Source organism: Mus musculus, chromosome 11 (genome assembly GCF_000001635.26).
Source record: "Mus musculus strain C57BL/6J chromosome 11, GRCm38.p6 C57BL/6J".
Lineage (NCBI taxonomy): Eukaryota > Metazoa > Chordata > Mammalia > Rodentia > Muridae > Mus > Mus musculus.
The window spans coordinates 8,929,347-8,956,293 of NC_000077.6; the positions used below are offsets into that span (position 1 = coordinate 8,929,347).

At 45.9% G+C, this 26,947-nt stretch overlaps 1 protein-coding gene across 1 annotated transcript in view; it reads right to left on the minus strand.

Moving 5' to 3' along the window:
- Pkd1l1 (polycystic kidney disease 1 like 1) overlaps window positions 1-26,947 on the minus strand; it is a 149,014-nt gene that overhangs the window by 103,651 nt on the left and 18,416 nt on the right. The window contains exons 9-18 of the mRNA XM_017314870.1: window positions 24,516-24,722; window positions 21,003-21,184; window positions 17,799-18,020; window positions 15,839-15,999; window positions 12,556-12,897; window positions 11,695-11,754; window positions 7,499-7,675; window positions 4,294-4,371; window positions 2,203-2,345; window positions 9-129 (exon numbers count right to left, since the gene is read on the minus strand). Of these exons, the coding sequence (XP_017170359.1) occupies window positions 9-129; window positions 2,203-2,345; window positions 4,294-4,371; window positions 7,499-7,675; window positions 11,695-11,754; window positions 12,556-12,897; window positions 15,839-15,999; window positions 17,799-18,020; window positions 21,003-21,184; window positions 24,516-24,722 (1,693 nt within the window). The remainder of the gene's footprint in view (window positions 1-8; window positions 130-2,202; window positions 2,346-4,293; window positions 4,372-7,498; window positions 7,676-11,694; window positions 11,755-12,555; window positions 12,898-15,838; window positions 16,000-17,798; window positions 18,021-21,002; window positions 21,185-24,515; window positions 24,723-26,947) is intronic.

Consider the following 26,947-nt stretch of genomic DNA (forward strand, 5'->3'; position numbering starts at 1 on the left):
TGACTTACCTTTGTAATTGTCCGAAGAATCACCAGCTGGCAATAAAAAATAATGCTGGGTGTCTTGACCACGGTACAGGGTATGTGAGGAAGTGTTTCCTATCCGGTAACGAAATTCATAATGAAAGTCCTATGATCCAATCATGGGAGAAAAAAAGAAAGGAAGGAAGGAAGGAAGGAAGGAAGGAAGGAAGGAAGGAAGGAAAGAAAGAAGGAAAGAGAGAGAGAAAGAAAGAAAATTGAATACAACATGGGTGGCATTGCCCAATCAGTCCCATCTGCTGCTGCCCTCATGGCCACTGCTGCTCATGTGTTACAGCCCAGACCAAGATGCCTGCATCATTCTCACTGCATAGGCACACAAGAGAGAGAGGTTTTCTGGCACAGTGGGACTCTTCTGCTCTTAAGCCAAAGGGCTTCTTACATGAAGCAGGATTCCACACTTGGGTCAGCTAGCTCATTTTGTCTTTAGATGCTACATCCCATTCCAGTAGTGACAAGCGCGACAGGCCCCCCAAAACCTGGGCGCTGTCCTGAGGCGAAAAGTTCACAGAAACTTAGTCTCCTGGAACCTTGGCTTCCTGTATAACGAATGTTCCAATGTCCTTGCTTTAGTTGGTAAACGGATCTGTGTGCTTTCCCTTAATATTGCTTTATTATAAGTGCTTCTAAGGATTGATATTTTGACATATAGCTAAATTAGATTCTAGGCAGTCCTTGATCCGACCCTAGGCATGGATAGCTAAGTCACTGCCCTACACAGGAATTTACCAGTATCTAGAAAGAAGGAAGTTTGTGATCTAAGAAGGAACCAAAGTAGATACTTAGAACTATAGATAGCTGAGTTACACCCATACACAAACAAGTATTTACAATGGCCTAGGGGGAACTTGGACTATACAATAGAATAGAAACTATGGCAAGGGCACGCAAGAAGCCCTTGGCCCTGGCTTCTAAGATTAAGCTGACCTTAGGTGGGGCTGTTTTTGTTCCCAGTTGTTAACATTGAATTTTATCCCAGTTGTTGCAAGCCAGTCCTTCCTGTTTGCATTCCTCTGTTTTATGTAAGGATCCCATAACCTCATTGTACCTTTCAGGTGTGTCACCTAACTTCCCTATTTTCTTCTATATAAAAAGCTTGATGCTCGATTTGACAAGTTACATTCAGATCCACACTCCCTTGTGTCAAGTCTGTTTGTTACCCCAATTCCCGCCGACTCTATCCCCATCTGCTGGAACCCCTGATTCCCAAAGATTGAGAATTAGGACAAAGGCCCCATCTGTGGCATTTAGACACCCTAATACAAGAGTTCTCAACCTGTGGGTTGTGACCCCTTTGAGGTTTAATGACACTTTCACAGGGGTTGCCTTACACCATTGGAAAACACAGATATTTAATTATGATTCATGGATGGGGTCACCACAACATGAGGCACTATATTAAAGGGTCTCAGCATTGGAAAGGTTGAGAGCCACTTCCCTAACAGTTGCAAATCAGACTTTTATAGTACCCTCACAGTGACAGCAGTCCTGTGTCTCAGCTCTCCACAGATAGGCATGATACAGGCATGAGGACCAGGAGGGGGCATGGAGATGCCCTGTGCTAGAAGCTGAGGTCCCAGGAACTGAGCCTTCACAGAAGGCCCAGGCCTTACTTCTCTGTGCATGAGGGCAGGTTTCTGAGAAGGAACCTGAGCAGAACAGGTCAGGGGCAGGTAGCTTCTGTCCATAGCCAGAGGACAGTGACTGAAAATTCACAGCCTCCTACTGTGCTGCCACCTGATCTCAAAGGTGGCCTTAATCCCTTCACACCCAATTCTCCTTAAAGCCTCACAAGACCCTGTACAAAAAGTCACAATGATTTCTTCATTGCCCAAATTAGGACAAAGGGTCAAGTGTAGGTGAGAGACACATCCTGGAGATGGGGTTAGGACTCAGGCTGAGCTTCCCACCCCCTACTTGTATGCTTATGGGCAACAGATCCTCCTGACTTCCTGGCAACCCCCTGCAAGGATCCTCTTTCTGATGAGGAGGCTGCTCTCACGAGTAGGGGAAGGCTCCCATTCATGCAGGAGCAACTTTCCCATATTACAGGACAGGCCCATCCCTGCAGCCCGCCAAGTAAGGAGCTCCCATGACTCCCAAGAGTTGTGGCTACTTGCATTCCTCAGGACAGACAAGGGGTCTCAAGAATCTCACATACCGGTTTCCCTGACATGCAGAAGACACTGAAGATGGTATATGCCTCCATACCATGGTGGGGTCGCACCTGACAAGACATGTCCTGCGGAGCTTGGTTGACCGTTAAGTAGAGCTGAGCCTTGCCCAGTAAGACATGCTTTGAAGCTAAGAGAAAGACAGGGTGGGTATTTCAGCCAGGATAAAGAGTAATAGTGGAGAATATACATACATACACACACACACACATATACACACCACACACGCACACACACACACACACACACACACACACACACATACACACACATACACAATTTCCCATGTCCTCAGAATGTATCTAGAATGTGCTATAAAGATCACCCTAAAAATTCTGAGCAGATGTACAACAGGCATAGTTATTACTCCCCAGTAATTAAAAACCATGTTGTCTACTTTCTGCTTTATTAATATCAGTCTACACTAATTATTATTATTTGTATTTTTTTTAAAGTAGCATATTCTGAGGATAAATTCTGGGCTGGAGCTTTCTCTATCACATTGCATGACTCCTCATCTGGTCCTATGGGGACTGTTTATGTAGCCTCCAGTAGGTTGAACATTGCCTGTGTTCCTTTCTTAACAGTTATGTGATTATGTCGACTACAGAAAATAGGCCCTTTAACCCAAGCCAAATCCAAGAGGATGGAGTGACTAGTTCTGCCTTGATGTCCAGTCATATCCCTGGAGAAGAAGATGGGGTTTGGCTAACAACTGTGTGTATGAATTGCATACCAAGTTAAGAAGGAGACAGAGGGACAAGGGTTTTCCCCCAAAATAACACAGAAAAAGATAGCCACAGGGTGCCATGTGTGATGGGACGATTACAGGAAAGCAAAGCCGTTAGAGAGTCGCTGTGGGGCTGAGTGATAGACAGCTGAGCAAGACACCTAGAGCGTGAGGTCAAGTCTCTCAAATAGCAGAGGACACTGAACAGGACCCTGGGACTATGGGAAGAATCCCAGGGATCTCTTCAATCAAGAAGGGATATGTGTGTGTGGGGAGGGTAGATATGTGTGTGTGGGGAGGGTAGATATGTGTTGGGGGGAGGGTAGATATGTGTGTGTGGGGAGGGTAGATATGTGTTGGGGGGAGGGTAGATATGTGTGTGTGGGGAGGGTAGATATGTGTGTGGGGGAGGGTAGATATGTGTGTGGGGGGAGGGGGTAGAGAGAGTAACATCACATGAGCAACTGAAAAGCAAAAGGCATCCATTATAACAGAAGCCAGCACTGTCTGCATGGTAGAAGCAGGGACCCAGGCCTTAGAATCTAGACAGGGCCAGCAGAGGCTCCCAGCAGCAGTGAGAATCCAAAAGAGCCTCTCCATGAATTAGCAGAGAACAACCTGCCTTGTGCTTCTTCCTTGGATGATGTAGATACAAACAGAAGAGGCAGAACTGGAAGTGCACAGTTAGTTTGGCTTATCTGTTTTTGCTTTGAGGTAGGGTCTGGCCTTGAACTTGCAACCTTCACCTCTCTGCTTCCCAACTCCTGGTACTACAGCTGGGCCACTATACCTGGCTCATGGTGGGCTCTAAGCAGAGCAAAGATGTGGATAGTCAATCCAGGATATTGATTGAATCTTCCACACCTGTTAAGTAGGACTGTAAGTCTCCAGAAATCAGGGAATGTTTACAAGTTACCCCCCCCCAAAAAAAAAGTGCACTCAGATTTAGTCATAAAAATGCAGAAAGAGTTGGAGGGCTCTCTGGGCAAGGTAACACTGTGGGTAAGTTTTAGTCCACACTGATCACTCAGAAGAATGTCAACGATACCTCATTGTGATTAAATATATGCAAGGAAGCTGACTTACTCAGGTATCTAGCCAAAAATCAAATATACAAGGACAGTAATTTACCTGGTTCTAATGCATCTGATTTCACTAGAAATGAGAACATCACAGCAACTAATCGTAGTAACAAATAATGGGGTAGTGGCAACAGGAGAGGAGAGAGAGGCGGGGCCCAGAACAAGAGGTTACAGGACAGAGTCACTATTTCTTCTAAGGAAAAGTAAAATAATGACACAAGTCTTCATGGCTCCCCACACCAGATCCAACTTTTACCTTGACATACCTACAGAAGCTTGTAAGACATATGTCTTGCCACTGCTCAGTGAGAATGGTTTTATTGTCACAGCTGGTCCCATGATACCTACAGAAGGGGAAAGTCCACATGAAATGGCAGTCTGCAGGCTCCCAGAAGTGAGCACCACTTTGCTCCAGGGGTGGAGGATTAAATAATACCCTGGTTTGTCAGAAGCCATCTAGAAAAGGCTAAAGACATACAAGTGAATTTTCTGGAGATGGCCTGTGATGTGTGAGCTCTATGAGTCAAAATCCCAAGAGACTTCACCCCAGGATTGCTTCTTCTTGCTGCTGGTATGCCTTTTCCTGCCATTATTATAGAGCCTGATGATTCCTGGGCATTAGCCCACAGGTGTGGGAAGATTTTCTGCAGATCAACATGAAGATGTACTCTCAGGTAGTAATGGTAGACACATTGATGATTTCATAATTCCTAATAATGATTTTATAGAATTCCTAAATTTATACGAGTAATTTCAAGTCCTCTATAGTATAAAAGCTTCAAATAAGAGTTCTGTACATCAATGCATGAAGGGACAACTGCACTAGAAAAAGAAAGCAGGATTGGAACAAATTTACGATCAAGGAAAACACTCCTTCTAGGTTAGGTATAAGACCACTTCCTGGTAACTAAAGGTCAAAAACTGAGAATGGACAAGTTATTGTGGGTACAAGGACAAAAATGAAATATTGACTAGTTTATCTATACAAAACTTCGAAACTAATAAGCTACAAGGCAGATGATTTGTCTCTTGTCAAACTGTGCTAACTTGTGACATAAGAATTATTGCTTTAGCTCCTTGGATACTTTCTCTAGCTCCTCCATTGGGGGCCCTGTGATCCATCCAATAGTTGACTGTGAGCATCCACTTCTGTGTTTGCTAGGCCCCGGCATAGTCTCACAAGGGACAGCTATATCACCGTCCTTGCAACAAAAGCTTGCTAGTGTATGCAATGGTGTCATCGCTTGGAGGCTAATTATGGGATGGATCCCTGGATATGGCAGTCTCTAGATGGACCATCCTTTTGTCTCAGCTCCAAACTTTGTCTCTGTAACTCCTTCCATGGGTGATTGTTTCCAATTCTAAGAATGAGCAAAGAGTCCACACTTTGGTCTTCGTTCTTCTTCAGTTTCATATGTTTTACATATTGTACCTTATATCTCGCTATACTAAGTTTCTGGGTTAATATCCACTTATCAGTGAGTACATTTCATTTGAGTTCTTTTGTGATTGGGTTACCTCACTTAGGATGATGCCCTCCAGATCCAACCATTTGCCTAGGAATTTCGTAAATTCATTCTTTTTAATAGCTGAGTAGTACTCTATTGTGTAAATGCAACCCTATCAGAGGAACAACATTATGAACTAACCAGTACCCCAGAGCTTTTGACTCTAGCTGCATATGTATCAAAAGATGACCTAGTCGGCCATCACTGGAAAGAGAGGCCCATTGGTCAGGCAAATGTATTTGCCCCAGTACAGGGAAACGCCAGGGCCAAAAAATGGGAATGGGTGGGTAGGGGAGTGGGGGGGGGGGGGAGGGGGGACTTTTGGGATAGCATTGGAAATGTAATTGAAGAAAATAAAAAAAGAAAAAGAAAAAAAGAAAAAAAGAATTATTGCTTTAAACTTATAATAATCTTATGGGGCAATAGATCATGGATGTTTAGTGAGATACTAGTCTTAATGGAAAGATATGTAAACAATTCTGTTATTGCTTAAGTCTAATCGATTTATGACATGAATTGTTGTCTTAAACTTACTGTAAACTTACTGGAATGTAAAAGTATTTAGAAAAATGATATAATCAATTATCCTCTGTAACAGTTTTGCCTGATAGTTATATGAGGTAAGGTTTTAGAGACAGTAGATATACTGAGAACAGAAAATAAAGGTTGTTGGAGCTTCTTTTTCTGCTTCATCCAGAGTGAGTAGTTTTTCTGTGTGCAAGAATTGTTTCTCTTTCCCTTGAATTGTTTCTCTTTCCCTTTTTTCATTCTTTATCTTCTTTTCTTTTCTCTCTGGTTCATGAAGAGTTAACGAACTACAAGCTTCTTGGCTGGCAAGTGAGGGGACCCTGAGCCACAGAGCAAAGAGCCCTAACAACTAAAACTTCTTTACCTCATCCCCTGCTGTTAACAGCAGGAGTTAAGTGCCAGAAACCAGTGGCTTTTAGCCACAGAATAGCAAGAGAAAGTTAAGTTCCCAGAAGTTATTAGCTTCTGGCCCCCAGAACAGTATGAGAGTTATAAGACCAGAGATCATCAGTCTTTGACCTGTGAAGGCCAGGGCAGGTTCCTAGAACCAGTTACATGTCCTGCTCATACTTGGGAATGACACTAGTCTGTTGGTTACTGTCCTTCTGAGGAGCCTAAATTCCCATACCCAGCCCACCCCCACGGGACAGAAGCAGTATCATGGTGGATCTGTCACCCTCAGCTCAGAAATGTGTAGGTTTCCCTAGTAACTACAGAACCCTGGTAAGATCTCATTTTGTGCCTTTACAGTAAGTCCAGTGTTTGAGTTTTTATTTTTATAAATTTGACTTATCTGTTAAAGTATGACCAACAAGTTGAGTATTTTTAGAAATATTTGTTATGAAAATTTCTTAACTGTTGCCTTGCAAGAGTAAGCTGACTCATCCTGTTTAGTCTTCCTTAAAATTTGGAGAGACCCAAGACCCAAGACAGATGATTAGAAAGAACAAGGAGAAAATTTCTTAAAAATAGTATGAAATCCATAGCTTCCCTAAAAGGCCTATGGAGGGTGACCTATTCACATGTACTCAGAAAGAAGTCACCCATCAGAGCAGACCAACCCACGTGCCCATGCTCAGGGAGAAAAGTTAGACATTCATTCATCTTCCGCACAGGCCAGCTCTGCTTGATTCATTTGTGTAAATGGCTCATCTATTCTATGCCAGGTCAGAGAGAGAGACAGGTGCCACGTGTTGGAGTGCCAGCCAGATTGGAAGCTCCCTGCTGATCTGCACCTGGAGACTCTTAAGGAACATCTGAACATCCTTAGAGACAGAGCCATAGGCTGTTGTCCCCAGAGGGACAAACGTGACTAGGAAAGGCTGGATGGTTCTACTCATCCATTAAGTCCGAAGACTTGGGAAAACTTGAGGGCCGATTCCCAAATTCTTCTGAAATGGCTATAAATTCCAGGGTGCAAAGAGCATGTTCATACCTGATGTGGTGTAGCCATGGAAGGCAGCTTGGCTGACCAGGGCCTTGGGCCAGTCGATCATGAGAGTTGGCTTTGCTCTACCTGTGTGGAGGAAAGGGCCCAGCAGGTTGTCCCCATAACTGGCACTCTCCTCAGCACTCAGGCTTGGTCCTGCTTCCTGGAAGTTTGTACTGGTCCCTAAGAAAATAAATCATACCATGGGAGAGAAAAGGAAAGGTCGCAGTCTTATGAAACATGAATGCTTCGAAGTTGATGTTAATATCAATTTCTATGGCTGCTGAATATTGTACTTCTAAAACGATACCTTTTGTAAGTATGAATTTTCAATCAATACGCTTTATTGTCTTATTATCAGCCACTCTATAATGTCTTTCTTTACCCTCCCTTTCCTTCCCCCCCCCTTTGTCCCTTCTTCCATTTTTTTCCTTCCACCTTGTGGTCTAGAACTTTATAATGCAAGGTCAGCTAATGATAAATGATGGAGGAAAAAGACATCAGATTGCAGAGAAAGCAAATGTGGAGAAGGAAGGAGGCTTCTGCTGGGGCAGTGAGCAGGGATTCAGAGCAAAGGATGAGTTCAGTGAAGATCTAGAAGACGTTTCTGTTTGAGTAGAAACCAAGTGCAGTAGGAATGGCCCATTCTCTGTGAGTGGCTGAAGAAAGGAATGGGAACCAGAATATGGGCAGTAAAGTCAAGACACGCTTGTGGCCACAGACAAAAACTTCTGTCTTATAAGTGGCAGGAAGGCACTGGCAGCCAGAGAAAACTAACCATCTGGTATGTGTTTGAGAAAGGCCTCAGGATGCTATGTAGAGTGTGACTCCAGGCAACAGACACAGCACAGTGGCAGAGGCAGAAAGCCACTGCACTATCTGGGGAGAAATGGCTTGGGATGGTGATATAGCTGACCTAAGATTTCAGAGAAGGCCACAGGCACAAGATACGGTAGCAACAGACCTTGAGGAGTTAGGATGGCTCCTGTCTGAAAGAGTCATACTCTCAACAGGATACCATGATGCCTGCTTTGTCCCTTTGCTATTACGGATTTGTTGGGAGCCGCCCTCACATTTGCCATTATAAGATGGCGCTGACAGCTGTGTTCTAAGTAGTAAACATAATCTGCACACGTGCAGGGGCAGTTTTCCCACCATGTGTTCTGCCTTTCTCGTGATGACAACTGGGCCGATGGGCTGCAGCCAATCAGGGAGTAATACGTCCTAGGCGGAGGATAATTCTCCTTAAAAGGGACGGGGTTTTGCCATATTCTCTCTCTTGCTCTCTTGTTCTTGTTCTTTTTCTTGTTCTTTTTCTCTTTTGCACTCTTGTTTTCTCATTCTTGCTCTCTTGCTTTTCTTGTTCTTGTTCTTTTTCTTGCTTTCTTGCTCTTGCTCTTGCTCTCTGGCTCCTGAAGATGTAAGCAATAAAGCTTTGCCGCAGAAGATTCCGGTTTGCTGCGTTCTTCCTGGCCGGTCGTGAGAACGCGTGTAAGAGTGATTTGAAAGTTCTGAACTCGGTGGGGGAGTCGGTTCCCCGTACGGGCCACCAATTGTCGCGCCCACTCTCAACCAGCAAGAACGACGCGACCACCAGTCCTTCTAACAGCAGTTTATTCAGTCCTGATTCTTCTTGTTTATATCTCCCCCAACCCTGGGCCTCTCACTCCTTTTATACTCTCTCTCATCCACGCACCGCAGGCCACGCCCCCTCGCCAGTCGTGAGGCTTCAGCTAATCAGGGCAGCAGGGGCAAATCTCCACCAAATTGGATTCACCTGTATCCTGGTACACCTGCCCAGCACTCAAGATGTTTGTGTCTTATATGAGGAAGTCAGGTGCAAGTCATATGACTTAGCTGCAGTCTCTGGCGCCTTTGGGACTGCCGCCACACCCGCTCCCCACACGGATTCAGCACCTACTGTGTGACTAAGCCTACTGTGTGACTAAGCACGAGTCCTGAATCAGACCTGTGTATGTACTACAAAATTTTGTTGTGCTCAGTATGATTTTTATGGCTTGCATATGAAGTTATACCATGGGTCCATGTTAAATGCATGGTCCTCAGCAAGTGGTGCTATTTTGGAAGGGTCTGGAAACTTTAGAAGACAGAACCCAGCTGGGAAAAGCTCACTGTGGGTTGGTGCTTGGTGATATGTTGTCTCCAGTCTCTCCCTGTTTGGCCCTCTGCTTCCTGTCCACCATGAAGTGAAAATTCCTTTTAGACATATTCACTCTGACATGACTTTCTGCCCAGGAGCCTGGGATCAAGTGACTGTACCAAACTCTGAAACCCTGAGTGTAAAAAAAATAGTAACAAGATAGCCAATCAACGCAATGTGTCTCAGTATCCTACAAATAAATGAAATGGAGGGAAAAAAAGCCGCCTTTCTGGCTAGAAAGAGGTTACCCCTCTTGACCTACCCAATCACTAGTGATAGGGGGGCCTAGATGGGAACAGGTCTACCTGATCCACAGCCAGGTCCTCTCTGTACTGCTGTACACTCTGGGAAACGGTCTTCTTCCTCGTCTCAGGGCTAGGTGACAGGTGACCAGTTACCAATCCCTTACCAGGCATCACCACACTGCCTACAGCCCACTGGAACTATGCAGACTGCTGGGTCCTAAAGCACCTGTTGCCAGTCTCATTGCTCTTTCATGAACCCTAAGAATGCTGGGGCTCATGCTCTCCTAAGGCTTCTTCACAAGACCCCAAGTGGTAGGCCACACCTATGTTCCTAGGACCTGTAGACAATAACACACTTTTTTCCCCAGGACTCTCTTCTGCTCCTTCCTATGACCACCTGCGAATACTAGCTCACACAAAGAAATATGATACAGAGGGTAAAACATGAGGAGCTGATGAAATCATAACTCAAGAGGCAGCTGGAGAGAAGAAAACACTGCAGAAAACTTACACATTAACTTACCCGTTTAAAAGATAGATCAAACAGACCGACTGCACGTTCACTCAACAAATTAATCACCTGCCTATTCATTTGGTAGAAATAGCTCTCCAATCATTCATTTGTTCTCTAGACAGATAGCATAAGATATCATTTTGGGTCAGGATCAGAAAAAAAAGAGATTTGTGCCGGAGGGACAGAGGGTAGAGAATAAGAGACAAAGACAGGAGATAGAGGATGAGGGAGAAGGGGAAGGGAACAAGGCAGAGGGGAGAAAGGGGGCAAGGGAGAGGGAAATGGGTGCTTGTCCTCGGGACAAAGGACTGTCTCTGCATAGAGAGGAGACAGATATGGTCCATAGGAAAATGGTGCTTTATAAAAGTACAGGGAAACCCCGTGTTAGGCTGAGGTGTTTAATTTAACTGGGCATGTTAATTAGGCGAGCCAAAGGGGGCTTGTGATTGCTGGACTTCAATACTTTGATAGCTGACCTTAGTAGTCAGCCTCAGGAGGGGGAAGTGGCCAAATAAGGGAATGGACCTTGGTGGCTAGCTTTAAGAATGTAATCTAACAGTTTTTAGCAAGGCAGAGGGAATGGAAAAGAAGGGCAAGGCCTGCTGGAGCCAGGTTGGCCACTTTCAAGCTGGCCAGAGTCCTTCAGATAGAGCCAGTGTTCTCTCTCCTTGTCTGTCAACTCTTCAGAAACATAGATCAATATTGATCATCTATTTACATGACAAGTTGATCACCCGCTGTTTGCACCAATGTTCTGGGAATCAAGATGGTTCTAAGGACAGCAGAATAAAATAGCCACGAAGTTTCTGTGAAGATGTCAGGTGTATATAAGACAAACACAGGAACACACCACTGGTTCAGAAGTCACCTGTTTAGAATAGATAGGGGTGGAAATAGCCTATGGGGGTTATCAGAGGGCTGAGGGAGGCTACAAAGTAAGGAAGGAGAGGGACCCTGCAAGAGGAACGATCAGCAAGGAGGCAAGTTGGGAAGGACACAAAGGGAGGCCTGTTACCGTGCAAGGCATCTTGGATTTGCATTGTCTACTGTTAGCCCACTAAGGGATCATCAAGCTCAAAATATCCAGCAGTAAGGGGTCGAGGAGTGAGGTCTGTGCCAGGCTCTGCTGTGCAGAGGGGCTCACACTCTCTCTTGAGAATTCCCTGGGGGATTAATAGGTGGCTTTGATGTAAGGAACAAACGTGGTGAATCCAGGAGGGCTGGTATACAGTGAGCCTGGATGCAGGGCTCTTCTCCTGGGAACAGTGCTAAAAGTAGTTACCTGGTTGTCTTCCTAGGGATAGCACTGCTTCTTGGATGTCGCTATAATAGGCTTCAAAATCTATACAAAAAGGAAAATGAAGGCACAATTAGTAAGTGTTACATGCTGTAGACTAAAACCTGCCCCCTCCCCACCACATCCCCAAGGAAGATTTGTAAGGTTGTAGGATCAGAACTTCATGATTATGGAGAGTTAAATTTTGGAGATCAGAACCAAACTATTTTTAGTCCCCTTAAGTTGCCATTCATTGTCTACTCTCAAGTCTGAGTGAATGTCGTTTTGATGATTAGTAAAGCCTTTAAAATGTATTCTTAGCAGAGAACTATTTGCTATAATCCACAGCTAAAAATGTTGTTGATCCAAAACCTATATACCTTTTCCCCACTTGACTGTAAGCTACCAACTGGTGGTCACTGCCAATGTATTTGATACCATTTTCTTTGTTGTATAACTAATAAATTATCATGTAACCCCTTCCTCTGTGGAACACATTATTAAGAGTAATCTGTCCCTGGAACACTGTCACTCATCTCAGGGTTAAGAATGAACTATCTCTAAGCTGGGACATGGTGGCACATACCAATAATGCCAGCACTTAAACAATGAAAACAGGAAGATCAAGAATTCAAGACCAGGCTTAGCTACACAGAGAATTTGAGGCCTGTTTCAAGATAACAAGAACAAAATACTATTTTATTACTCTGAGGTTGAAGCTGGGATCTGCATTGACCTCAAACACAGTACTCTTAGACTCAGGGCAAAGGTGGGAGTAACATTAAACCTGACCCATTAGATTTCCTCCTTCCCTGGTGAGGCTGGCGCTAGATACAAGGATCAATGTGTAGAGATGGTGGCACTTACCATCAAAGTCAGTGGAAGAGCTGGGGGAGGGCCAGCTTCCCTCAGAGCTGTTCGTCATCAGGGCTTCCTCAGCCAGGGAACTCAGTGAGCTATACTCCTCCATAGGCTCCCCTGAGCCTGCCACAGCTCCTGAAGCAGGAACGTGGTGGCCACCAGCTGTGGACTCAGCAGAAATGCTTCCCAGGTTGGAAAGAGCTGTCCAGCCCAGAGGCGTGGGTGAAGGCTCCGGTGAGTGTGGTGTCAGTGGTGCTCTCAGATTTGATGGCAGATCAGACTTAGAGGACTTCAGACTGGTCCCAAGTGCCAAGGCACCTAGCAGCCCCACAGTACTACAGAAGGGGACTTAAACATGGATGTGACAGGGTTAAAATTCTGAACTAAAAGTCCAAAGTGTGTGTGTGTGTGTGTGTGTGTGTATAGGCCGTGGGATAGTGCAAGATGGTTCCTCCATAAATGTACTGTGGCTCATCTAACACACACACACACACACACACACACACACACACACGATAAAAACGTATACAGATTACATAAGCATGTCTACTTGGGAGGCAAAGATATTTTCTGTGAGCTTGGAGTAACCATCGCCATCATGGGGCTGAAGAGCTTGCTGCAGTAGCCTACATAGTCATGGAAACACAAGAAACAAAATGATGCAGAGACAGTGGGGGACTTGGCATCAATGGTCCCTAGCAGAAGCAGGCAGAGGGCCTCAGGATTTGCACTGCACACATTTCTCCTTGCCCCCACCTGCAGGTGGTCTGGGGGAACCACGCCAGAGTGTATTGGGCAGGTTCCAGAAAGGCAGTTTTCATGACTCATTACCCATGCTGCAGTGGGCCTTTGGGTGGCATATCTGTATTTATGTCACCCCACACTCCTGTCCCTAACTCCTCAACAATGCTCCTGACTGGAGTAGATTCATCTTCACTGTATCTCTGTGCCCTATCTGGGGTGAACAAATGCTTTTTCACACCTACCCAGGAAAAGTAACACCATGCTACTTTACGCAAACCTGACATGAGTTGGAAGCCTGTGCTTCTTCTGGCTCATGGTTCTGGCCTGGTGGTGTGGAGGACAATACATGACCCAAGCAAGAGTAAGTGGGAAAAGGCCCTCACAACTCTTCCCCTGGAACTTGCTCTCCATATTCTGGAAAGAATTTCTCCTAATCATTTCTCCCTGACAACAAGGATCCAGTAAATAACTCTAAAGGCATCTCTAGGAATTGTGATAAAGAAATAAAGGAGTAATGACAAATAAAAAAATGCATAGACATAGAAGTGACATGCTAAAAGCAGTTTTTGCTTTTGACCAGGGCAGACCTCTGTCCTCTGTAGTCTCCTTTACAGTGAATTAGTGAATTTGTTTCCCTGAGTTCTATAAGGTACTATGGAGGGGATGATGGCAACCCTATTCAGAGTTCTCTCAGATGTTCATCTCAGGCAGCCCTAGCCTTGAAGTTTAAGCACTGTCAGGGTCACTACCATAGGTCTCACTGACGCTTTGGGCTTTGATTCAGGAAGTCTAGTTAGTCTTTAATTCAGAATTCAGAACCTGTGATGGGCACAGTCCCACTGAATGTCCCTGTCAGGGGGCAGATGTACTCCAAGATCTGCTTTAAAAGGTTTCAAACTGAGCAGCTGGGACTGAGCAGAGTTGGTTGCCCAGCACAGAAGCCCAGCTCTTCTGGGTCATTACTTGTGGGACTCAGCTTCACTTTCTCAGCAGCCCACTACTCAGTGGAGTAGTATGAGAAAGGATGAACACAATAATAATAATAATAACAACAACAATAATAATAAATAATGATAATAATGAGTTCGTAATACTCCTCAGCCTAGGCAAACATGAAGCCTGAGACTGAAGACCCTCTAGTCATTTTTGACCTGGTAGATTTCCCAACACAGTCCCCTGTGTGTAACACATACCCCAGTGAACACATCCCTCCCTCCCTCCCTCCCTCCCTCCCTCCCTCCCTCCCTCCCTCCCTCCCTCCCTCCCTCCCATCTTTCTGATCTTCCTTCTTTCCGTCTTTCTAATCTTCCATCCTTCCTTCCACATCCTGCACTTTTCCTACTGACTGATGCAATTCTAGCAGTCAGCTTGATATGTAAGCCCTGCCCTAGGCTGTAAACACCAGAGACCCCTCTGGTGCCATTTCAAGAACTCCTAGGCTGAGCAATTGCAGTTCCTGTTTCCCAGCTGTGGTCATCTTCATTTGGACTTGAGTAAACTCTTTTCCCATGCTTCGTGAGCCTCAGCTTCCCACGTAGAATAACAAACTGGATCATTATCATTCACCCAAGCAAGTGGAATCTTTGAGAGGAGCTTTCCATCCTTATCTGGAAGTATGGACTGAAAGATAGAGCCAGGTCCCACTGGACATCTGTCACAGAGAGGCAGGTCAGAAGGGAGTGTGCAGACAAGATTAGCTCAGACTCAGCTGATCCAGTCTCACCACACAGCTGGCTTCTTTGGTTCCCCAAAGTATGGGAATTCCACCCCACTAGCAGCAAGCCATTCTGTACCACCATCAGCTGGTGTCCTCTAATTCGGTCCTCATGCTGACCATCTAGGCACTGCATCAGATAACAGTGTCCCACGTCTAAACGCCCACGTGGCTTTATGATTCTTTGGCTCTAATCAGAGGTTCCAATCATCCCCTCTCAGAGGAGCTCACATAATTCAGGGACACGAATTCACTGGTCAAATATAAATGACAGAGAATAGAGGTCAAGAGGTGCACAGGGTGAGGTGTGTGAGCAGAGGCCTGAGCTGCCAACCCTTTCTAGAACTTCACCCTCTGTCAGTGATCCTTGTTATCCTGGGGCTCTACTGAAAGCTTTGTTACATAGACATCCCAGTGTTTGGGATAGCCACGCCGCATCTTGAAGATAGTCGGCGGCTGCTAGCCATCTGTCAGCTCATTAGCATATAAAACCATGATCACATAGAAGATCACAAGGTTTTAGGAGCTGTGTGCCAGGGAAGTAGATCACAGACACAATACATATGCCAAAGTTCCAAGGACCACGGCTGTCTGGACAGTGAGATTCACCACAGTTCCTTTGCAATAGCTTCCAGTGATCCTAAACATATAATTCTAAACAGGTTGGTCTTCTTGTAGAAGAAGAATCCACTTTTGGTCTATCACCTAGTGTCTGGAGGGTTGACGTGCGAAGAAATCCTAGCCATGAGCAGGTCAGATATGATGGCTCAGTAAGCACAGAACAACCATGAGCTTTTCTTATTCATCAGCAAAACAGAGTAGCCATCTTACCTTCCACTGCACTCTTCTCTGTTGCATTGACTAGGAAGAGGTCCCAGGAATACGTGAGGTCTGGGACATCTCCACAGTCTTCACACACAGCCCGGAGAGACACTTCTTCATTCCAGTTCACAGAGATGTCTCTAAAGTTGACCCATGAGATGTGGACGAATCTGGAACAGGCAATCACTTTGATGTTGTAGGAAGGCAGGACAAGCACCCCCAGGTTGCATTCATTTGGGCTGGCCCTGTTTGAACCTCAACCAGTGTTGGCATCATCAGAGCCTGAGTTGGGGAGTGAGGACCATGTGAGCAGCTTCCAGACTTCACACAGCATGATCAGACCTAACACACCGCATTCACTGCTCACCAAGGTCAGCGAAGCTGGGAGACTTCCTCAGTGTCAGCAGTCCTGGGCTTTAGTCTGTCACTCAGACTTGGCTCTGGCCATGCTGTCCAGCCTGTCAGTCAATGCCTGAGCTGTCTCCACACCTCTGTCCCACATGCTTGTCTCCATAGCAACACACCAGTGTCACTTGGGCCTTCCCAAGCCTTTTGTCTTTGCCACAGCCATCTAGCTCAGCTTTGCTTTTCACCTTGGCAGGGGTATTGGGTCATAAGCTGTTCCATGGCCTACAGTGCGGTCAGGGACCCTACCTTGCACAGCCCTGCATTTTATACACACATTTCTGAGTCACCATAGCTACTTCCTGGAAATTTCTCCAGGCCCTTTCCTGGCTCAGGGATGCTTCCCAGAGAGCATTTCATGAACTCTGGGTTCTTTAGGACATCATCAGGTGGTGTGAGAGACTAGATTGAGTTTTGTGACATGAATTCCTTTGCTAGAGGATACGAGGACCTTAAAAGGCTAAGTACAGAGGAGACTTCCTAAAGTGGTGTGCAGGATTCCCCGTGTCTTCCACTATCAGCCACATGCCAAGCCATGGCTTCACCATGTAACACCACATGCAGGAGGCAAGAAGGGCCATGGTAGGGCAGGTCTGCAGCTTTCTGAAAAGGAACCACACATCCTATCACCCGCGTGTGTGTGAATTTGTCTGTGGATATGGGTACTGTAGCTGATGTCTAACGTTTCAGTTACTTGCAGTCAACCAAGGTCTGAAATATTAAATGGAAAACCCCAGAAATAAACTGATCATAAATGTCCAGTTATGTCATTCTTAGGAGAGTGTAAACTATTGTGCCAAATACAAACTTGCTTCCCCTAGAATTCGCCCCCTGCTCAGTCATTTATAACCTAGCCCTTTGAAGGGGGAATCCAGAACCTTCTGTGTCCTTGCCCATCCTGGCAGCTGAGCTCAAGTCCTACATTTGGTCCATGGAGCTATAATATGAGTACTCTGGTAGCCTTGGTGATGACAAGCTGATGGGTTTGATTCTCTGTAATCCTCCACGGTCCCACACTTGCATATCCTCCAGTCTTGTAATCCCCAGAAGTCTCCCAAGTCTGGAAATTAGATGGCTTTGCTGCCTTCTGACGTCAGCCCCAATCATTGGTCTTCCATCTTGGGGATGGGTGCATGACAGGAGGGACCCACTGGCATCATGGCAACATTCTTCAGAATTGCTGCTGTGTGTTAACCATCACTGAGTGTTAAAGGCACATGTGATTTGGAAGAGACCATACATACCTCTCACCCTTTGATATTAGTGGTGCAAGAGCTGGGCCTGTCTTCCCACTCACTGGCACAGAGACCACTGTACTCCACATAGGATCTTGCTTCCTTCTGATTTGTGTCATGTACCCTGGCCTTGGAGTTTCTTTTGTCACTCCTTCTTCTCCAGGAGACACAGAACTATCCAGATCACCATCCCCTCCCTGGCAAGCACTTCTCCCTTACTGGTGTGGTTCCCACATGGCCTAATTTCATACCGCTCCATGAACACAGATTCCTTTCAAGCTGCCACCATTAGCCAGGGTGCTCATCTGCTCTGACTAGGGCAAGGGTACCTGAAGGCCAAGTCAGGACGGGTAGACAGGAACATCAAGGCCTGTGATGAGTTCTGTCCCCTGCTAGAGACCGTCAGTGTCACAAGGAACTGGTCACAGCATTCACTGAGCCATTTTGCTGGGAAGGAAATGGCAGGAGCTTGCGTGTCCACTTGGTATGAAGTAGAGTTATCAAAGCAGGGCCACCTTGGTGAGCTGGCCGCTGTGCAAGTCCAGTGATACCTATTGGGGAAGCCATTGGAGGGGCGTGGTTACCATCACTGAGTGTTAAAGGCACATGTGATTTGGAAGAGACCATACCTCTCACCCTTTGATATCAGTGGTGCAGGAGCTGGGCCTGTCTTCCCACTCACTGGCACAGAGACCACTGTCCTCCACATAGGATCTTGCTTCCTTCTGATTTGTGTCATGTACCCTGGCCTTGGAGTTTCTTTTGTTACTCCTTCCTCTCCTTATGTATGGCGCCCCCTCCCCTGCTTATAAGTAACACGGCCTCACAATTTGTAGAAGGCTCCTTTGCAATCACTCTGCCAATGCTACATCTTGTCTCTGAGACAACTTCACATGGTGAGACAGGAATGTCACACTATCCCAATTTTAGGAAGAAAGCACATTGGCAGAGGCCTTGTCGGAGGTAGGGGGGAGTTTGCCCTGTTTCACTCAGAGCTGGTAAAAAATGGGGCCAGCAGGAGACTTGAGATGATTCTCCTTCCATCTTGCCATCTTTCTGTAAGATAATAATTGCATGAGCCACAAGATAAGGTAGTTGCACCATCAGGGAGGACTGCGGAGACAGCATCATCCCAGCCTTGGGCAGACATGCTTAAACAGGCGTGTGACAGGCAGGAAACAGTATGGAAGCTGGGTCAGCCTCCCTCATCAGGGCAACTTGCTTCCATAAGTGTCGCTTAAACCTGAACCTTAAAAGCCCAATTCCCTGTCTAGCCTGCAGGCACTGCATTCTGGTAACTTCTGTTCATGAAGCTGCATGAGGCAGCACTGCAGCCACCTGAGAGCCTCTACTGGGGAGCAGCATCCCTAGGGCACAAGAGAACTCGGTGTTCAGTGTGACTCACAAGCTGTGCAGAGAAGCTGTCCACTGCTCACCCGGAAGATTCCTTACTGCCCAGACACAGAGCTCTCATTTTTAGGTGCTGTGATGTGTCCTGGTAGTTGACAGTGTGAAGGTGACACAGATACAGACTTAGCCTGTCAGGCTGTGTGTGTGTGTGTGTGTGTGTGTGTGTGTGTGTGTGTGGTGTGTGTGTGTGTGTGTGTGTGTGTGTGTGTGTGTGTGTGGTGTGTGTGTGTGTGTGTGTGTGTGTGTGGTGTGGTGTGTGTGTGTGTGTGTGTGTGTGTGTGTGTGTGTGTGTGTGTGGTGTGGTGTGTGTGTGTGTGTGTGTGGTGTGTGTGTGTGTGTGTGTGTGTGGTGTGGTGTGTGTGTGTGTGTGTGTGTGTGTGGTGTGGTGTGTGTGTGTGTGTGTGTGTGAAGGACTGAGAGCTGAGAGCTGTCTACAGCATACACATAGGTAGAACCAGGGAAAGGGTACCTCTCCCCTCCACTGCACTAATGAAGCATCAAATCCCACATTTGGGTGTGGTAGACATGAAGGGTCACAATGACAAAGGAGCTGGTTTATGAATGGGGCCATGTGGCAGGCACAGGGGTATATTCAATGAGAGCCCTGAACTTAGACTCAACGCTGAGGACAGTGCACAGCAGCCATATGAGTGAGGAATGGGAGTAGAGAACAACACACAGCTAAGGACAGTGGCTTTCCCTCTGAGCTGAATGGTGTGCAGACGGTCAGAGCAGGGAAGTAAGGGCTCTGGCTTTGTCTTAAAAGACTCCATCCTGTCTTGGAGGACTGGCTGTGGTTGAGGGTGGACATAAGCTGAGGCCCTGGTGGCTCCATCCATGCAATGCAGGGGAAGTATGAGGGAGTTGTGTCTAGGGGAGACGTAATGAGGTTTCCTGACAGGCATGAAGTGTGAGAGAAAGAGATATCAAAACACTGAGGAAAGTTTTGGCCTGAGTGACTGGAAGAATTGTTTCCTCGGGGTCCCAGCACCAAGAGAGGGAAGAGGACATGAGCCACCAGCCCTAATCAGGAGCTATCTCCAATTGAGAAATGCTCAGCTGAAAAATACCCAAAAAAGGAGAATTGCATTTTGTCCAACAGACCCTCACTGTGTATACACACCATACCTAATGGCAGCTGTAGGTGGGCAACACAAAATTGGTTGCATGGCATTACAAGGGTGGGTTTCTTGTCTTATATTGCTTTGTTTGGACATTTTTTAAAAAAACCTAACTGGATGTTTGCTTATATATATTATGATTACTGACTTTGTGTTCTTACAGATTTTATTTATGTGTGTGTCTTGGCGTGTGTGCGTGTTTCTTAGGCTTTTCTCTCTCTCTTCATTATTGTAGTTTAATTGCCTGCTTGTCTTCTAGAGAGAGTGAGACTGAGAAGGCATGGAGTTGGGTGAGTGGGGAAGTGGAGAGGATTGGATAGTATGAGGGAGGGGGAACTGTGATCAGAATATATTGTATAAAAATTGATTTTTAATAACGAAAATACTTGTTTCATGGATAGAGGTGGAGAAGGCCATTGGGAAGAGGTGGAATTTGTGGCTTGGTGACTTCAGGCACAGGACAGTGGCACAAAGGTGTTAGTGACAGACAGCACAGACTGAGTGGTGTACAACAGGGGTCTGGGGTTATGGGGAGGGCTGCATGAGCCTGCATGAGCCTGCATGAGTGGAGGCTGCATGAGGCTGCATGCTGGGAGGTAGAGGATCCCGGTGGAAGGCTGGAAAAGGCCTGTCAGGCTGGGCTGTCTGGGCCAGAGTCTGTGACCGCAGAGCTGAGCCTTACTAACAGGCAGCTCTCTGCCTCCCCCCCCCCCCCCCACTGGCATCTGACTACGGAGTCCTAATGAAAGGGTGGCATTTACATTGCACATTCCAAAATCACAGTTTTAAGCAGCACCTTAAAAAAAACTACTCACATTTTACTCTCCTTTCCTATATTGGCTTACACTTGGATAATGAATAGAGCAGTTCAACTAAAGAAAGCGGGTACACAGAAATGTCTCAACCTACTTTGGCAGAATTCCCAGACTAACTCTCCTAGTATTCCTGAGCCAGGGCTTGAAAAAGTAGGAGCCGGAGAGTCTCACAGTTCTGTATTCTCACCTGAGAGCAGCCCCTGGGTTGTCAGGGTCATAGGACTGGGCCCCTCTGAGGATGATGAAGGTTGAGGTGGCCGTGGAGATGAAGATGTGTGTGCCTTCAGAGATGACGCTGACAGGCGCCCTAGCTCGAACTTCTACACCAACACAGTAGTTGCTATACACCATGCTTCCCTTGATCTGAACCTGAGAGAGCAGAGACAAGGGGGGGGGGGATCACATGAGACCAAGCAGATGCTTCCTGGATCTACACATGTGACACAGGCCCTCAGCTCCACAATGCTCACTTACAGCAGTCATCTGAGGATGTGACTGGAGGGAACAGCATGGATCTATTAATATGTAAGCCTACCTAAATGTACAGTTATCTAGGTGTGTGTTGGTCTGGATTTTGTCAGGTTGATACAAGTTGGAGAAGAGAAAATCTCACCTGAGAAAATGCCCTTATCAGACTTTGCTGTAGGCATCCCTGTGGAGCATTTTCTTGGTTGGTGATTGATGTGGAAGGGCCTAGCCCACTGTGGGCAGTACCATCCCTAGGCCTGGGTTATACAAGAAAACAGACTGGGTGAAGCGGGAAGAGCAAGCTAGTAAACAGCATTTCTCCACGGTCTCTGCTTCAGTTGCTGCCCCAGGTTTATGTGTCGGGTTCCTGTCTTAGTGTCCTTCAGTGGACTGTGACTCAAATATGTAAGTCAAATAAACCCTTCCCTCCCCACATTGACTTTCATCACGGTGTTTATCACGGCAATAGAAAGCAAAGTAAGACAAGGTATTTAAATACCCATGCTCCCTGTATACACATGGCTGACAGTTTCCAAACCTCCACTGGAAACTGTGTTTCTCCATGGTCTTGACATTTGTTGGCTCTTTTTACCCTGTTACATCTAATAGGAAAGAAAGGGGTTGACAATGGGGCCAAGAGGTCCCCCTTCTGCACAGTTAAGGAGTCAGTGGGTGTGGGGAGCAGAGGAGGGGATAAAACACATAATGGTCTTTGAGAAATGTGGGTGGGGCATAGACTGGGTTCCTAGATAGACATAAAGGAGAAGGCAAGGTGAGCTTTACACTCTGTTTCCCAGGTAAGGATGCAGTGTGACCAGTCACTTCACACTCCCGTCACATGCCTCCCCACTGAGATGAACTTTAAGAGCCCAGCCAGCCCTCAAGTTGCTTTGGTCATGTACTCTTTCACAATGAGAAATGTAATTAATGTGTAGTCAGAACTTCTCTAGGTGGGCCCCCTACCCAGTGCCTGCTGCACCCTGAAGCTGCAAGCAAGCTCTGAGCAGGTGCCATGTCTGCGGAGGATGGCAGCTCAGTGTGGAGCTGCCAAGGAAGGGGCAGGAATCTGAGGTCTAATTCTCAAATGTAACATGCCAATGAGAGGGGTCAGAAAAAACCACTTCATCAGAGGTCCCCAAAGCCTAGACACAGGCAGGGTCCATGCTAGAAGAGTTAGATACAGCTAATGAGCAAATGTGCCAAAAGACAGTGATACAGGATAGATATGTGGCCCTAGCTGTGACCACCGACCTTCCAGCCAGTTTATGCAGGACTGGGCTTATCCTTTCAGGATTTCACCCCATCCCTTTGGCTATAATCCTAGACCCAGAGTTTCCTGAAGGGTAAAGAGGGGGAAGCTCTCAGATTCACTGTCAACTCCTTTCCTTTTGACCTGCTAGTAATGAAGAGTCTAACCTAACAGTGACATCTAAAAGTGACATCAATATTCAGCCATCTGCAAAGCCAAGTTAGCATCAGCATGAGGCTTGTCTGGGAGGACGAACAGGCCCATCGAGGGACACTCTCCACCTTCTCATGCTTCCACCAGGGCACCAAGACATGAGGGCTGGCTGATAAAAGCCAGTTTCCACCGTGACCCGGGAGTGTCCCCTAGACCAGTGGCTCTCAACCTTCCTAATACTGCAATCCTTAAGCACCTCATGTTGTGGTGACTCCGAACAGTAAAATTACTTTTGTTGCTACTTCATAACGGCCGTTCTGCTACTGAATCATAATGTAAATGTGTGTTTTCTGATGGTCTTAGGCAACCTCTGTAAAAGGGTAGTTTGACACACCCCCCCCCCCCAACAAAGGAGTTGCAATCACAGGTTGAGAACCACTGCTCTAGACTATGACAGGATCAGGGTGACCTAATGCTACTACCCTAGGACTCTGCTCCCATGAAAATAAAATCTGCTACTTTTCAGTCAATCTTTCCAAAGAGAAACATCTTAGAAATAGGATTTTCCTACCTGTGACTAAGACAGTGGCCCTCAAAGCACACCCCACAGCCTTCTGTCCTCCATGGACAAGTGTCTGGTTCTTACTGAGACCAGCAGAGAACAGTGAACAGCCTCTGTTCATGTTCCCCACCAGGGCCCGGTAGCCTCATTTCTTTGAGGGACAGTTTGGGTATTTGGGACCCTTCTGATGGGCTTCCTGCAGCCTGGGCTAGGACTAAACCTCGGTGGAACCAGTTACCCCACATAGTGAGAACACCCACTCCCCTGTAGAGGTTTGGGTCCTAAGGACCGTTTCCTCATCCTGGTCTTCTGACTTCACTACAGTCTGACCCAGGGCCATCTTCCTGGTTCCAGTCACTACACACGGCTAACCTGCAGCCACAGTTTCTACACATGTGAGCAAACTGTTCAGGACCCTCCTTCATGAAGTCACTCAACGCAGTGACTTCCCTTTTCCCACGTGATCTAGAACATTTTTCCAGCCCCAAGCACAGTACTGGCTGAGGGTCACAGTGGGTCCGTCTCTCATGGCCTCTGGTGGACATCCTCCCTTTTCTTCCCTAAATGCAGCATCAATACTCTTCTTCTATTCCTCTACCAGCACAGGGTTAGTTCAAAGTAGGCGCACAGTCTTTAAAAAGACAGAAATAGGGCTGGTGAGATGGCTCAGCGGTTAAGAGCACCGACTGCTCTTCCAAAGGTCCTGAGTTCAAATCCCAGCAACCACATGGTGGCTCATAACCATCCGTAACGAAATCTGATGCCCTCTTCTGGAGTGTCTGAAGACAGCTACAGTGTAATTATATATAATAAATAAATAAATAAATATTTTTAAAAAAGACAGAAATAGTTTTTTGTTGATTACTTGAACAAAATTAGAACATATATTCTCTGGAAAATTAAAAGATTGTGTGTGTGTGTGTGTGTGTGTGTGTGTATGTATGTGTGTGTGTTTGCACATGTGCACACATGTGCACCAGCCTACGTAGTGATTCATTCCCCTGTCTCTACCTCTCCCCGCAAGTACTAGGGTTACACATACACATTGTATACATTGTCACCCTTGTGCGATGAATGCTCTTCCTCAGTGAGCTACTTTTCCAGCTAAATGAAAGATTTTTTTAAAAATTCTACCCATACCTTAAACAATAACAACAATAACAGCAGCAGCAGCAATTCCCTTGCATTGGCTAAAAGAGGTTTTCTCTAGAGCTTGTGGAGAGGATTGGTTGGCTTGTCAGGGCTCGTGGAACAGTGTGTGAGCTGACCTTGGCGATGGCGGTGTAGTTCCCACATTCCAGTGTGTAGCTTGGGAGCATGATGGTCTGTCTGCGGGTGTTGACAGCAGTAGGGAGGGTAACAGTGGTCATCTCAGCACTCACAAAGCTCCAGGTGTAGGAAAGCCCTTGGGAAATGTTACAGAGGATGGCAGCTTCAAATGTCACTCCTAGTCTCAGGGGCTGAGACCTCCATATCTGGGAATTGACAAGACGGGTCATGTCACTGAATGCCAACCCTGATGGTACAGCAAGCGGTTAGAAGTGTAAATGGCTGGCCATCATTTACCCCAGTAAATACCCAGAAGATGCTCCAACATGTAATAAGGACACATGCTCCACTATGTGTATAGCAGCCTTATTTATAAAGGCCAGGAGTTAGAAAGAACTCAGATGTCCCTCAACAGAGGAATGGATACAGAAAATGTGGTACATTTACACAGTGGAGTACTCAGCTATTAAAAACAATGAATTTATGACATTCTTAGGTAAATGGATGGATCTGGAGGATATCAACCTGAGTGAGGTAACCCAATCACAAAAGAACACACATGATATGCACTCACTGATAAGTGGGTATTAGCCCAGAAGCTCGGAATACCCAAGATACAATTTGAAAACCACATGAAGGAAGACCAAAATGTGGATACTTTGATCCTTCTTAGAAGGGGGAACAAAATACCCATGGAATACAGAGACAAAGTGTCGAGCACAGACTGAATGAATGACCATTCAGAGACTGCCCCACCTAGGGATCCATCCCATATACAGTCACCAAACCCAGACACTGTTGTGGATACCAACAAGAGCTTGCTGACAGGAGCCTGATATAGCTGTCTCCTGAGAGGTTCTGCCAGTGCCTGACAAATACAGAAGTGGATGTTCACAGCCATCCATTGGACAGAGCACAGGGTCCCCAGTGAAGGAGCTAAAGAAAGTACCGAAGGAGCTGAAGGGGTTTGCAACCCATAGGAGGAACAACAATATGAACTAACCAGTACCCCCAGAGTTCCCAGGGACTAAACCACCAACCAAAGAAAACACATGGTGGGACTTATGGCTCTAGCTGCATATGTAGCAGAGGATGGCCTAGTTGATTATCAATGGGAGAAGAGGCCCTTGTGAAGGCTCTATGCCCTAGTATAGGGGAATGCCAGGGCCAGGAAGCAGGAATGGGTAGGTTGGGGTACAGGGGGAAGGGGGAGAGGATTTTTGGAGGGGAAACCAGGAAAGGGAATAACATTTGAAATGTAAATAAAGAAAATATGTAATAAAAAAAAGGGAGTGTAAATCTCTGGCCATTATTTGTATAACTGCTGGTTGAGACTTGGGGCTGGACTTTAGATAGCACCAGTAACCAGTACATTTAGTTTACATGCAAAAGTAAACAGTATATACATACACACACACACACACACACACATATATATATATACATACATATATATATATATACACATATATATACACACATATATATACACACATATATACACATATATACACACACACATATATATACATATATGTGTATACACATACACATGTGTATATATGTATATACATACACATGTGTATATATGTATACACACATGTGTATATATGTATACACACATGTATATATGTATATATACACACATATGTATATATATGCATATGTATATACACACATATGTATATATGTATATACATATATATTTTTTTGCCTGCTATGAGTATGTAAATGTAAATACTTACTTTTTCTTTCAAGAATGAGGCTAATTAAAAATGTCAAAGGAAAAGTTACCAGATTTGATTACATTACAATGTCTTTTAATTGTTATTTGTTTGTATATTTATTATGGACCTCACAGCTGTGTTGCTCTTCCCAAGCACTTTATGCCCCATCCTCTGGGACAGTAGCTATCATCCTTCCCTCAGCATACCTGGCCTGACTGTTATTTGTCCCTGAATATGGAAAAGCATTCAGGGCATGCCAACCTTAGGAGGGAGGCTGTCCAGCCAGGGACCCCTCCAGTTCTGGGGCTGATGCTAGGAGCAAGGGCTCCCCCTGGAGGATGTTCTGTTTAATTAGAATGAGAAAACTGAAAAATGGGATTTTAAGTTTCTAGCACCCTTAGTGTTAGCTTCCCTAGCCTTCTGTCCTCCTCCCCTCTGTTGTTCCCCTTAAAGCATGACACTCCAGGGAAATCCCGAGACTCAGGAGTACTTGGCCAATACAAAACAGACTCTATATTTTTGTGGGTGTGTCTTTTGTTTTAATATTTTGTCTTATAATTCTTTTCTGTTTTTGGTTTATCTGTTCTGAGTTTTGCTGTTTTTCTTATTTTTGTTTTGGGGGAGAAGGAACACAAAATTGGGTGGGTAGGGAGGTGGGGAGAATCTGGAAGGACGGGAGGGAGGGAAACAATATGGTTAAAATA